Genomic DNA, 15,325 nt, shown 5'->3' with positions numbered 1-15,325 from the left:
AGGACATTATTACTTCGACACTGCCCCCTCTGGCAGACGGAGGTGCGGGATCTCTGGATTCATATCAAATATGTGTTATTGATAACTCTCTGTAAAGTATTTTGAGTGTGGGGAAATAATTATAGTCGGCTCATTATCGTGTCTCTACGGTCTGGCGAGGAATTCTGAGATTTTCATGTATAAATGGTCGTCTCGGAATGGTGGGTACGGAATACATTAAACGGGGATTGGTACTCATTATTGCTAGATTGGAGTTTATTTATGGTGCCTGTTGAATTTAGGTGTACGTTATATATTGGGGACGCTGCTCTGTTACTTAGACATAATACTGTAGTTACTCATTAGGTTATTGTCTTATATGTATATAGTCGTTATAGAGTTGATAACATTTAATTAAGGTGGATATAGAACTTTGCATCGTAAATGTATATGAGGGATTTAGTGTCATTCACATTTAAGTGGCATGGAACATATGGATTTAGAAACGGGCGTCATAATGACTCAACATTACAGAACCATGTAGTTAAATGTATGATTTAATTTAGTGTGGTGGTTATATTAAATTTATTTTGGATCAATTTATTTAAATTAGTACGCGAAAAATTCGATAGCGGGTTCTTGAACTGACGTTATGGTTATTATGGTTAAGGGGTTTCACAGGGACCAGGTCATACCATTTTAAGCAGTCTTCTGAATGATAATTCACTGATACTACGTGCTCATATTAGATGTACTGTTGACTTTGGTTTGTGTTGATTCGTCACACGTGGCAATTTGAGTATCGATTCTTTATCTTCTCAATACATTTAGGTTTATATAGGTAAATATTTAACTATGTGAAACGAGGCAAGCACATAATATGTTAGTGTAGTTCCAATAATACTTAGTATACTCTTGTTGGGATATTAGACATTAATGAATTCTGCTTAGATTTTATTTTATGTATTATTGGCTAGGTTCATCTTCTATGTTTGATTTACGGCACAGGTTCCTTGTGGGTGTTTTGAGAGGGATTATTTTATTTTATAATTATCATTATTTTAGTGATACTTAGTTACGAGAATCATTATTTTTATTTCGTCTGCATATGAATTTTTTTGTCATAGTTGTTTATGTGTGTAGCATAGATGCTAGATTGCCAATGAACAGATGTTATGATTTTGGATGATTTGGTATGTGCTCCACATATCCATGTATGAATCATAACCTTTATTATTTATGACTTATACTAAGTGTATATTTACTTCTTCTAATATCCAATATACTGTATTGATTAGTAATATTCAGAGCTTGAGGTTATGTATTACTTACTCTATGATTTTATATTCACAAACTCTGGATAGTCACTCTTTTTGTGTGGCTTTGAGATTATATTTCTCAAGTTTCAGGATGCGAATATTTAGTTATTTCAAACATGAACTTATTGATTACACTATGCTGTTGACTGGAATTTTCACCAATGTCCTTCATAAAAAATGATCAAAATAGACCTGACTCTCGCACACTTTTTAAACAGATATTCCGTTTAGTCCAGGTCATTCCATTTAGCTTACAGCATGATATCATAAAATCGATAATCAAGTATAGTCTCCTATGTGGGTGTGGGTAAACTTGGTCAAAAGAAGGACTTGAGACTCATTGTGTCTAGTAGGTAGTTCACTGTGTGGATTGGTAAGGTGCGTAGACACTCTCTTAACTCCGAGGCTCGCGGGAGCACATCTCTACATTGCAAAGGGTAGGCACTATGTGTATGGTCAACCTCAAGATACAAGGTTATACATTAGGTATTATTATGTATATTATTTGGTGAATTATAATATTATGGAAACCCAGGTTACTCTTCTACAACTAGACTTTACACATACACCTACACTACAGTTTTTACAGTCTATAACTACCTAGACAAATTTCATCTAATCCTCCTGGAAAATGCAGACAGTTCGCTCACTACATCACGGATCAGAATTCCCTGAGACAAAGTGCCGCCCCATTATGGTGCGTGAGCTGGCTCACACGTGGACCAGGGACACGGCCTTTCTAGGGAACCTACTGTTTTTAAACCGACCCTGGTAGTTCCAACGGGCTTGGGATCTCAGGAACAGATAAGTGTCTTAGTGATCCCTAGGGTGTATAAGGGTTGTCCATCAGTTATTAGGCACATCGACTTTACTACACGTAATCGGTGTGCTAATTAACAAGGGGCTACATAAGGTACTAGCGTCAAGGCATGAGTTCATATGAGAGTTTCTAAATGTGGGGCATGTGTAGCACGTTGTGAAGTTTCGAGTACCTGGAAAACAAGAGGGTCGGAGACAGGTGGAGGAGGGAGAAGGGAGCGGCTTAGTTTTATCTATATTCTGAGACACTTTATTTAGTTACAATCAAACTTAGTGTACGATATTCATTCATACCTTACCTAAGGTGTTCCATAGTGGACTCGTACGTGGCGTTACTACTCTTTGGTTGCTAGATATCTGGGATGAACTCCTAGCGATTTGGAGGGAGTGGTCTTATGGTGCGGAGGTTTTCAAATTTAAGATAGAGTTGTGCTGCTTCCTCATATATGCGGGGGGCCATTCTGTCTGGCTGGTTTCGTTTTGAAATGCCAGGGAACAACCGAGCTAGTAGAAGGATAGAAAGGTAGTATAGCTTTGCTCGGGGCCTCACTTACGCACCAGGTGGATCTATTTTGCTCTGGGAATTACGCAGTGATTGACTGTGGAAGATTGCTTGGATCTCTCACTTTATCGGGATACCCAATGGTTGTGTTGTAGGTTTACAAGGCTGGGTGAAATTGGAATACCCACTATATAAAATTGGTCGGAGGCTGGGTTGGACAAGTATTGTCCAAAATTCGTTCAGACAACACTCGCTGGAAGCATATATCGGATTAAGCTCACAAGCCTGGAAGAATCATCACTATCCGGCTCCCTCGATGTAGCAGGTCGGGATCAAACTCGAGCTGTTTCTATTTACACTTGATAAAATAGTGACATTAATTGGCATTGGGTCGCACATATATGTCTCTAGGATAGGGATATTTTATATACCATATTGGACTCTAGTAGTGAGCAGGTGGATTCCCTTTTTTACTATTCGATGTAGTATGGAGGAGCATGAACAGTGCGATCATCTAGGTATAGACTACACTATTACTACCTAGACTGAGTACACAGAGAGCTCTTAGGATATCTGTTCTCTCATCCGACTACTTACATTCATAGACCATGAACCACTCTAGCTACCCACTTACTCAAGGTCGCTCTTCAACTTCTTGCAACTCACGCATGAATAGCTTAATGTTGACTGCGAAAATGTTCTTTCAACCTTGATTCTTTGTTAACTTGCAAGCTTAAGTTGTGGATTGTTGATCTTTAGCTTATTACTAGAGCATTAGATTACAGAGCCGCTTTCACATTATCTTTAATTAACATAATGGTACGTTCACCTATTACTTACTGTCTTGGAGTACACTACTATCCTATACACTCAAATCTCAACTTTCGGTCTTGATTGCATGTGCATATTACTAGCATAATTGGAACATACACTTCCCCTGCTCAACTCAATCAGCTACGACGACATACACTGAAGCTTGGTTACTGCATCGAAGGAATCAACTTAAATATCCTTACATACTTCTTTGCTAAACATACTCTTATCTTTCTTATAGACTATTCATAGCTTATTCTTGGCTGAGTAAATGCTTATGAGGTAGTATCTACTCTCTATGACTAATCTTGTACTACTTGATGTTTATAGCTTATATATTATATCTTGCACTATTAACGCTTACTTAACTTTCACCCTAGCGACTGAGAAGACTTAAACTAGTAACTTATACTTCCTTAAGAACTATCATCTTAGTCTCTATAAGATGACAGTGACCTTAACTTTCTTACTATTCCTCACACATCCAATGCAGACCGCTGGAGCTCCCTTTATATCTATAATGTGGCCTAACTATATACTTCGCAGGGCTCGCACCTCTATGTTCAAAGACTGCTTTATCATTAACAACTACATATCGTGGTTAAACTTACTAAATAAATTACTATCGCAGAGCTAACACTACTTACTAGAAAGTTCGTTACTTATTGTATATTAAAAACGTATTTCTTTTATAGACAAACTGATATATGAGATTAGTTGCTCGTTCTTATCGACATAAATCTAACACTATTACACAAGCTTTTTGCGGAGTATTTGCGCTTTACTCTACTGACCTTCTGGAGATCTATTACTTGATCTCTAGACATTGAACAGGCTATACTTCTTAACTGGTAACTTACTATCTTACTTAGTTGGTAGTTGTGCGTAATAATTTCCTTAGCGTACTGGGGACTAGACCTGAACTAAGTTTCCACTCACATTGGCAGAGGCACTACTGTGAGACTGATTGGAGAACGAGATGAGGTGGATAACATAAACATATCGAATCACCTTCGGAATTGGCAGAGCGAAGACAAGATCGCGTAACTTACAACTGTGTACGTACAGAATATCTACCTTGCAGTGGACTAGTGACGGGCACTTCAGTCTTTAGTCACCTACATTCTCAACAGCAAGCAAGTGAAGCATGAAAGAAACTGCACAAGTATATTCTACTAAGGCTTAGAGCTAACAGCTAGCTTGACTGGTTGATGAGAGTCTGTATTCTTTAATCTTGTCGAGTCGCCGCAGATGTGAACGCGCAAATTATAATCGGTCTACTGCTGGCTTAGCTCACACAATCTTAAGTGTGACCATGTTCGAATCACGTCGATGATGGATATGTTAATCATTAATAGAGTATTAATAATTTAAAAATTCGCTCAATATTTAATTATTAACTGAATCTATGATAGATTATCATTGATTTAATAGTAATATAAATAATTAGTAATTAATAAAAACAGTAATAATAATATACAACAATAATAATAATAACCATGATAATAATAATAAATAACAATAATAACAAAAAACGTATGAACGATCATAATAAAGATGTCGGCCCAATCAACATCATATAAATAGACTGAAAACAAGTGTTTTCTCTTTCTGTCGTTCATTTATTTAAGAATAGCTGCACGGGACACTTCCTGTTGGATCTGGCTTACAGGATGAGGAGAATACCAATGGAAACAAGCAGACAACAGAAGAACAGAGGAAGGAAGGAATTCGTCAAACGTCAGCTACAGGAGGACACGTGGGACATTTCGTGATGCACGCACATGTGGCCGTCGCAGTTTGTAAACATACTTGAGTGCACAAGTAAAATCTTACTCACACACAAAGTTATTTTTGAACAATTAACACGACGACAAAAAAAACAACGTTGTGTCAAAATGTGGAAAAACAGGCATTAACAGTGTTTCCTTCCACATTCCACACAGATCTACTGGTAGATACATCATGTAGTGTTTTTATCCAATGCAAAGAATGTTTGCACTGCAAAACAAAGTACACAAGAGAAAAGGGTGATATTTTATCCAATGTGATCATTATCCCCCCCCCCCCCCCCCAGAATGTAATAGTCAAGTTGACGTCTGAATCATGCGACTTCATGTATTTAAAAAAAAATCTTTACGTTGTTTCAGTTGTGAGAAAGCCAATAGAAATACTTTGTCTTTGAAAACTCAGGACTGAGTTGTAGTGAGAAAGTGATGTTTGTAATATATATATATATATATCACATATATATATATATACACATACATACACAATACATATAATATATACGTATAATAATATATATATATATATACATACACACATATATACAATTATATAATCACATACATACACACATATATTATATATATATATATATATAAATATACGTATACATACATACATTACACAAAACCATTTGGACATAATAATAACCAATATAAACAAAACAAATGACTGCCTAAATGTTAGTGCAAATTTAAAATAAATGTGATAATTGAACAGCCTTGACTGTCACATTCAGAAACGAAAGGACGATCATACATTCAGGCTTCTGCAATATTGGGTTTCTTGTTTTAATTCAGTTTGCTACATTATTGTATTAAACAGAGTTCACAGCAGCCCCACAAATGTTATCACAAATAAAAATACATAAATCAGTCAATAAATCATTGTATATAAGCTTATTATAAATTAACCAAAGAGTTCAACAATGAGGTAATTCGTAAATGGCTATAGAATATTTCAAATCAAAATAACTCGCTAAAGCAAATTAACATTTTATTTCTTCTCACAATGTTTATTTTTTTAAAAGGCAAAAGTTGATAGTTTCCTCTCAGAACCACTGCGCGAGTTTCCTCTGGAGGATATTTGATACTTCACATTCACCAATAACGTGAAAATAACCTAAAACAGATATATGAAGCTTCATAAAATGTGCGTAGTATCTAATTGGTCATTGTTTTTTTTTTGCACCCAAGTTTTTTAAAACCGTTGGCGACAAAAGAAGACCTTGGTCCCCAAATTCAGTCTTAACATTTCCTTTGTTTTTTTTGAAACGCATCAATAGCCTATTAGTCAGTGGCAAGCGGAGAATTTTAACCGTTTTTGTTTCTGTCTTTGGTTGCAAAACCATACTCGAACCACGTTCTTTTTCAGGTCCAACTTTTCAGCGATAGCGGCTATCTTCTCGGACGACGGGCGAGGTTGTACGGCGAAGTAAGCCTCCAAAGACCTCTTTTCTGGTGCCGCTATCGACGTTCTCTTCCGCTTCTTTTCCCCTCCGCTATAAATGTCAGGTTTGTTGAGTTTCTCTCTCTGCGCACCCTCCGCCTCCTCGAGCCACGCCTGAAGGATGGGTTTAAGCGCTATCATGTTGTTATGGGACAGAGTCAACGATTCGAACCGACAAATGGTGCTTTGGCTTAGCGATCCCACGCCGGGTATCTTCAGATTAACCAGGCATTGCCAACGTCCGCCTGGGTCACCCCAGCTTGATCCGCCTCTGCTTGAAGCGCTCCGCGAATGCCTCTAGCTCCCTGGGATCCGTGTCCGAGTCATTGATAGAGGAAAGGCCGTTGTTATTGAGTCCTGGGCCGCACTGGCCCCCTCGTGGTGCCAGGTAAAAGACCGTGGTGGGTGAGAGGGGAATTCATGTTCATGCGGCCTGGTGCGAGAGGTGGCTCAAACCATGCATGTGTGAGTGAGGATGAGCAGAGGTGGAGATCAGCCCGCCACCACCTCCTCCACCCCCGCCCCCGGAGCCGTCGTGACTGGACATGAGAGCTAAGGACGGGGAGTTGATATGTGTCATGAGGTCCGGGGGTTCCATGTTGGGGTGGTGGTGGTGGTGGTGATGGTGGTGGTGGTGGGCCAGTGGCACCGTGGTGTTGGAAGAGCATGGCACGCTGTTCATGGTGTGGTAGGTGGCGTCCGGCTTGAAAGGGTGCGTCTTGCCCTGGGACACCGCGATGTCCACGGCAGCCAGAGCTTCGGCGCGGGCCAGGAGAGTCTCATCCAGGCTGGCGAATATGTTACTCTGCAGCTGCAATGAGACGAGATACGGAGAGAGGGAGGGCGAGAGAGCGAGAAGGGAGAGGAGGGAACAGAAACAAAGCAAAGTGGGGGAAAAAGAGAGAAAGAACGAGCACATGATGAATAAGTGGATATGTCAGCTGTGGGACTTCTGACAACACATAAAACACGAAGAATATTCCCTTTAGAAGACTGTCACCGAGTCATAATACCAAATAAATAAATAAAAAGTCGGTAGCTTTTGTGTTCAGCGTGGCTTTCAAAAAGATCACAGGCGTGCGGGTGATTGCCGTGGAAAATACATGAAGAAGAAGAAACATTAAGGCGCACCGCAGTTGGCTTTGGCAGAATGTGCCTCCGAGCGTTCCTTCCGTATTATTGCGCTCGCGCAGTTACAGTAACATTAACACTTACAACATGCAGAAGCGCGGGCATAGAAATAGCATAGGAAAAGGGAAGACACAAAAGCAGAAGTTTTGGGTTTCATTTACCTGTGGAGCTTGCAGACAGGCTCTCCTTATTGCTTCCGAGCTGGAATGCAGAGTGGTGTATTTGTGTTCAGGTAAGCTCGGATGCATGGCGAAGTGTGGCTGTTTGCTATTCATTGACATCATCTTTGCGACTGCTTTTCTTTAAAGAGTAAGGGGCTAAAATTGACGCAATGGAAAGATGTAGTAGCCTAGTCATAGACAGTGGTCCGGTAATGATGCAATACAGCCGGAGCAGCCTTGAGCACGAAGATCACACAGTCAGAGATGCCTGCAGTCTCCCAGGCCGACGCACTTATCTGCCGTCTACTGTTCCCACTGGCTGCCGAGAGGGATGAGAGAAGGGGCTCTTACACCTGAGTGTCTCAGATCTCGTCAAGCGGAGCTCAGTTTCTCTCGCGAGACATGGTGCGTGAACATTGCAGCCAGCCAGCCCTGTCAGATAACAAGCGAACAGCTTCAAGCAGTTAGTGGTTAACTGGAGAGGAGAAGAGACCGGCGCGGCGCGTGCGTTTTATTCAGGGCTCTCAGCCTCCAGCCACGAGACGGACACGCACGGGGTACGAACACCTGTAGCTCGAGCTTGGATGTTTTGTTCAATTTGAATGCCTGATATTTGGTTATTTATACTTTCGTTCATAGGAATTCACATCCGTTTTTTTTGTTGTTGCAATATTCACTGTCATCTTTTTGGCAGACAACTGATTTAATTTGCTTCACAGCAGTGGCGGTTCAAGACCATGTCAACTGGGGGGTTGTCAACTGTCCATGTCAACTGGTCTTGAACCGCCAGCTGGCAAGCTGGGGCCAGTTGTACTGTTAGAGGGGCCAGTTGTACTGTTAGAGGGGCCAGTTACATTAGACGTTATTGTTGTCATATCGTTTTCTTCACTGCATTAGCAGGCGAAAGACCATAATCATTCACCAATTTATTTACATTTCCATTATACTTTTAATTTGCATTACATATTCAGTATCAGGTCACATCAACTGTATTCTCCGGTTTTTGTGGGGGGKTTTTGTGCAAAAAGATCAGCAAATTCATCTAGACTCAAAGCCTTTGCCCTCCTTGACTCCATACTTAATACACCTAAATTGCTTAATCTGTCATCTGACATTGTGGACCTGAGGTACGCGTTGCCACTGTCTAATAACGGATGTAAAAAAAAAAAAAAGAACGATAGCAAAAAATGTGTTATGTAAAAATTATTTCATACTCCACATTTAGGGGGGCCACAAGGGGGTCCAAAATTGTTGTCACAGGGACTGGCCCCCCCTGCCCCCTCCAGAACCGCTAGTGCTTCACAGACATAATTTCAAAAAAAAATTAAACAAAGGCTATTCTAAGTCATAGCCTACTGACGTACGTAATCCCTTAAAACAATGCATTCTATTTTGATTCCTTTAAAAAATATTTCTTAAAAAGGAAAACATTGCAACGTTGAAATGGAATTAAACGGTGATTATGACAATAAAATGGTGCGAGACCGGAAATGATATCATAAGGCCTGTAGTCTAGTCATTACGCACATCAATTATTTCATGAAGTGTTGAAGTATTTTGTCCAAACGCCCTGAATCAAGATTTTGTTTTGAAAGGAGACCACGACAGTCACTTAGTTTATTGAAATATTGAATTGATATGAGCAGAAGGGGAAGTCATTAGAGCAAGGTGATTATCAAACAATACAACACGGAATCGGAGTAATATTGAGCGTCGCCCTCGGGATTGCAACTCTCCTAAATGCAGAGAGAGAGAAAGAGAGAGGGGGGGGGGGGGGGTCTGTCTGCACTCTGACTTCACCGGGCGAAATCGCCTAAATATTTCAATAGCAAATTATTGGTGCGTGAACAGTGCAGCCAGTTTAATTATAGCCAAATGAATACTGATGCGTCAAATTCATATGAATTAACTAAATTCATATCTTTAGCCAAAGATTTTATTCCAAACTAAATGGTTCTCAGCATTCAAGCGAAAGAGGAAATCAAATCACTTATTTATTTTTTTTATGACCAGCTTTGAACTTCAGAAGTTACGTGTTTTGTCGCAGCACATCGAAGGTCTAAATCCAAAACAATGAATGACCACACGAAATGTGTGCATGTAAAATGTCTCCCTACTTCCGGCCAATACTGTGCCCACGGTGCCCTGGTCTAACATTCACTATATAGGGATGAGGGTGGCTTTTCGGACGCACAGTATGAGCAGTTCATTTCCCGATGTAATACCAATCGGTACACTGGCCTATACGTGTTATCCCGTTCGCTCATATTAACCCCTAGACGCCATGATACCCCCCTCCCTCAACCTTTATCATTACCACCCGCCAGATGAACACTAAACAAATTGATTTAATATCCCCACCGTACACTTGTACACAGTCGTTACCAAATTAAATGAATCCACAATGAATTAACACTTCATTTTATTCAAACGACTTACAAAAACGGTTGAGCCCAATAAAATTTATGCCATGATTAGAGGTAGGCAATGAGGAATCTACACGAAAACCGTAAGATTTGCATAATAAATAAAGGGGTGTGGCGCACAACTCGGAAGCTACGGGAGGGGGCTCAGGTGGGTGGGAGGTCTTTGTAGGAGTGATGTGTTCTGGTCTGTTACTGTGAATTTACAGTTAGTTTCAGGGGATACAGACAGACAGGATGAGCGTCGGGGGATACAGACAGAATGAGCTGTAGGGGATACAGACAGGATGAGCTTTAGGGGATACAGACAGACAGGATGAGCTTCAGGGGATACAGACAGGATGAGTTTTAGGGGATACAGACAGCAGGATGAGCTTCAGGGGATACAGACAGGATGAGCTTTGGAGGATACAGACAGACAGGATGAGCTTCAGGGGATACAGACAGGATGAGCTTTGGAGGATACAGACAGGATGAGCTTTAGGGGATACAGACAGACAGGATGAGCTTTAGGCGACAGACAGGATGAGTTTCAGGGGATACAGACAGGATGAGTTTCAGGGGATACAGACAGGATGAGTTTCAGGGGATACAGACAGGATGAGCTTTAGGGGATACAGACAGACAGGATGAGCTTCAGGGGATACAGAGACAGGATGAGCTTTAGGGGATACAGACAGACAGGAAGAGCGTTAGGGGATACAGACAGACAGGATGACTTAGGGACAGACAGGATGAGCTTCAGGGGATACAGACAGACAGGATGAGCTTTAGGGGATACAGACAGACAGGAAGAGCGTTAGGGGATACAGACAGACAGGATGAGCTTTAGGGGACAGACAGGATGAGCTTTAGGGATACAGACAGACAGGATGAGCTTTAGGGGATACAGACAGACAGGATGAGTTTTAAGGGATACAGAAAGGATGAGTTTTAGGGGATACAGACAGGATGAGTTTCAGGGGATACAGACAGGATGAGCTTTAGGGGATACAGACAGACAGGATGAGTTTTAAGGGATACAGAAAGGATGAGTTTTAGGGGATACAGACAGGATGAGCTTTAGGGGATACAGACAGATGAGCTTTAGGGGATACAGACAGACAGGATGAGCTTTAGGGGATACAGACAGACAGGATGAGCTTCAGGGGATACAGACAGGATGAGTTTTAGGGGATACGTGGGATATGATGAGCACACAGTCTCAACGTCAACAGTGAAGAGGCGACTGGAGAGAGGAACTGCCTAGAAGGGCCAGCATCCCGGAGTCGCCTCTTCACTGTTGACGTTGAGACTGGTTTTTGCGGGTACTATTTAATGTAGCTGCCAGTTGAGGACTTGTGAGGCGTCTGTTTCTCAAACTAGACATTCTAATGTACTTGTCCTCTTGCTCAGTTGTGCACCAGGGCCTCCCACTTCTCTTTCTATTCTGGTTAGAGCCAGTTTGCACTGTTCTATGACGGGAGTAGTACACAGCGTTGTACGAGATCTTCAGTTTCTTGGCAATTTCTCACATGGGATAGCCTTAATTTCTCAGAACAAGAATAGACTGATGAGTTTCAGAAGAAAGTTCGTTGTTTCTGGCCATTTTAAACCAGTAATCGAACCCACAAATGCTGATGTCCAGATACTCAACTAGTCTAAAGAATTTCAGTTTTATTGCTTCTTTAAATCAGAAACAACAGTTTTCAGTCATGCTAACATAATTGCAAAAGGGTTTTCTAATGATCAATTAGCCTTTTAAACTGATCAACTTAGATTAGCAAACACAACATACCATTGGAACACAGGAGGGATGGTTGCTGATAATGGGCCTCTGTAGATATTCTATAAAAAAAATCTGCCGTTTCCAGCTACAATAGTCATTTACAACATTAACAATGTCTACACTATTTCTGATCAATTTGATGTTCTTTTAATGGACAAAATAAAAGAAAATTTCAAAGAGACCCCAAACTTTTGAACGGTAGTGTAGCTAGATACATGGATAGTTCCAACAGTGTGTAAAGTGTACATTGGTGGCACTCATTCTCAAAACAGTGAGTATTTTTTTTATAACACCATCAAATTAAGTTTTGTTTGTTGCAATAATTGGTCTACAAATGCCACACAAAAGTTACTGAAAATAACAGTTTTATTTTCAGGAATAATTTGATGCCATTACACACATAAACATACGCATTAGCAACATTTTGAAAGAAGCGGTTAGCATTAGCAACAGTTTGAATGAAGCGGTTAGCATTAGCAACAGTTTGATGAAGCAGTTAGCATTAGCAACAGTTTGAATGAAGCAGTTAGCATTAGCAACAGTTTAAATGAAGCAGTTAGCATTAGCAACAGCTTGAAATAAGCAGTTAGCATTAGCAACAGCTTGAAAGAAGCAGTTAGCAACAGCTTGAAAGAAGCAGTTAGCAATAGCAACAGTTTGAAAGAAGCGGTTAGCATTAGCAACAGCTTGAATGAAGCAGTTAGCAACAGCTTGAAAGAAGCAGTTAGCGTTAGCAACAGTTTTGAAAGAAGCGGTTAGCATTAGCAACAGTTTTGAAAGAAGCAGTTAGCATTAGTTAGCACAAGACTGCAATCATTATGCCAAATGGTACCCTTATATTCCTCACATAATGAACTACTGTTGACCAGGGCCCCATAGGACTCCGGTCTAAAGTAGTGCACTATATAAGAGAATAACATGACACACAGTAAAGAAGAGAGCCTGGGTCCCAGATTCTGCCAGGGCATCGCATCACACAGTTCCATAAAGAGCTGGCTAGAGATCAGAAACAGACTGGCGCCGGGCTAGTTTACAGTGACGTGGGCGCAGGGGGGGGGGGGGGGGGGCATGTTAACTCCGTCACAAATCACATAAACTTAGAATGTTTGGAGGGACTGCCGACGTTAAAAGGACTGTGAGACTTCCGTTTGGTCGCCTGACTAGGAGTCACCGTGCTCTTCTCTCTCACAGCGTCTCCTCCAGGTCTATCTGCTGAGCAGCAGCCAGGAGAGATGTCATGGTCCTCGTGGTGGTGGTGGTTGGCTGAGGCCTGCCAGGCCGACGCCCTTCCCGGTCCTGTCTGGGTCTCTGTTAAGGGGTCAAACAGCAGGTCGAAGGACAGTTCGTCAGTCTGAGAGGGGTCAGGAGGGTGTCCCTGTTCTCTAGCGGGCCCCGTAGAGTCTAGAAGACTGTGGTCCCGGCTGCCAGCGTCTCTCCCAGAGCAGGATCCAGACCCGGTTCCCGTCGTCGTGGATACAGGCGCTAGAGAAGCTGCCTGAGTCTCGGACACGGTCACCGGAGTGGAAGAGGTTCCCTTTATCCTGCACGCCAAGTCGAAACCCCCAGCCTCGGTCTGTCCACCTCGCTCAGAGTCAGGATCCAGGAAGAGTTCAGAGCAGCCCTCCACCTCAGGTGCTCAGAGTCAGGATCCAGGAAGAGTTCAGAGCAGCCCTCCACCTCAGGTACCAGGGTCACATCCAGTCTAAGGTCAAGGGTCAAGTCCGGTGTGTCGGCAGAAGTCAGGGAGGAAGCCAGGGACAGGTGTGACCCCGAGGACAGGTGTGACCCCGCCGAGCTGCAGCTCTCTGGCCCCTCCAGCATCATAGAGTCCAGCTCGGAGATCTTATCCAGGTAGGCAGCGTCCATGGACGCTTCGCTGGACATGGGGTCCGTCTCGTCCTCTGTCAGATTCTGGGACGTGGTGGCTCCTCCCGCGGTGTGGTTTCTCTCGCTGTGCCCCGACCCCGAAGACGTGTCGAGCTGCTGCTGCTCCTCCTCCTCCTCTCCATTGTGATTGGGCGACGTCACGGAGGTCACAGAGGTTATATCAGAAGCCTTGTGGCTCTGCCAGGCTGCAGCCCAGAACGGCTCGGTGGCGACGGAGAGTCCTGACTTGGCTACGTTACTGGAAGACATACTGTTGGATAACCGCGTAGTGAGACTGGACCGTTTAGTTGCTACAGTGGAGGCACTACTGCTACTGCTGGATGTTATACTGTCCTCAAAACTGAGTCTCCTTAGATGAGTCACAGCCTTATAGCCAAGCTTCTTGTCTTCACCGACACTGGGACTCTTCAGACTGAGGGAGCGGAAGGCAGAGGAGGGAGTGGAGAACAGGAAGAGGTCAGAGGGAACGACGGCGTCAATACTATCGGTTTCTATAGAGTCTTTGTGTCCTGCGAGCGTCACGCCGAAACCTCTCCGGTGGTCCCGGAACGTCTCGGAGCCGGCGGCGTTGAGCTCCATGGCGTTAGAGGTTGCCAGGAGGTAGTTGTGGTGGGCGGACAACGTCTTGGATTCTCCCTCCAGACTGGCGCAGATGGAGGCCTTCTCCATGTCACTGAGACTCCTCGTCATGCCACCGATCCTCTGATAGTGGACCCTGGTCSCGGCTTCACCCTCCCCAGAGGAGGTGCTCTCTGGACGGGCATCGGTGTGGCCCTGGGGTGSCTCTCTGGGGTTTCTCGGGAGCCCCTCCGCTCCCCCTCCACCCCGGGCCTCCAGTTCTTCTATGTACTGGTCGCTGCGTTCCAGAGCTTTCTTCAGGTGGTCCACATCTCGTTCGTACTGATGAATCTTAGCTTCCAACGCCGCTACCGTGTACCGGCCAAACCTGAGGGGCGGTTCACAGCAGAAAGATGAGAGTTAGAATTGAATTTGAGAGCATATAAAGATTTGGGGGGGGTAAAAACAATACATATAAAATCAAAACTATATGTGCATTTGACCCCAGATACTAACGCTGGAACGTATTAGTTGAAACACTTATTTTCAAAAGAGGTCCTGAGGTACAGAATGTTACCACGAAGAACACCAAAAAGGGAGGCACGGTGCATTGAGGCAACAGGGARCGCAAATAGTTGATCACATCAATGTGATTCCAGGATGGAGATTAGTTCATCTCACCACTGATAAACAGTCAGAAATACGTAGAACCTGTATCCGTAGACAGA

General features: G+C 42.8%; 2 protein-coding genes across 2 annotated transcripts in view; both read right to left on the bottom strand.

The window, feature by feature from the left end:
* Window positions 1-5,752: 5,752 nt before the first annotated feature.
* On the bottom strand, window positions 5,753-8,351 carry pou4f1 (POU class 4 homeobox 1). Its single transcript, XM_024144216.2, is given in 5 exon segments — window positions 5,753-6,922; window positions 6,924-7,040; window positions 7,042-7,097; window positions 7,100-7,480; window positions 7,962-8,351. Coding segments are annotated over 5 exon segments (1,086 nt in total). The 5' UTR covers window positions 8,085-8,351; the 3' UTR covers window positions 5,753-6,513.
* A 4,149-nt stretch (window positions 8,352-12,500) lies between these two features.
* Window positions 12,501-15,325, bottom strand: part of obi1 (ORC ubiquitin ligase 1) — a gene marked incomplete at its 5' end in the record, with an annotated part of 13,597 nt that continues 10,772 nt past the window's right edge. The window contains 2 exon segments of the mRNA XM_070441823.1: window positions 12,501-13,784; window positions 13,835-15,015. Coding sequence (XP_070297924.1) covers window positions 13,240-13,784; window positions 13,835-15,015 — 1,726 coding nt within the window.

Source organism: Salvelinus sp. IW2-2015, unplaced genomic scaffold, assembly GCF_002910315.2.
Source record: "Salvelinus sp. IW2-2015 unplaced genomic scaffold, ASM291031v2 Un_scaffold4905, whole genome shotgun sequence".
NCBI classification, from domain to species: domain Eukaryota; kingdom Metazoa; phylum Chordata; class Actinopteri; order Salmoniformes; family Salmonidae; genus Salvelinus; species Salvelinus sp. IW2-2015.
The sequence above is the reverse complement of the archived record's forward strand: the minus strand, read 5'-3'. Positions and strand labels throughout refer to the sequence as shown.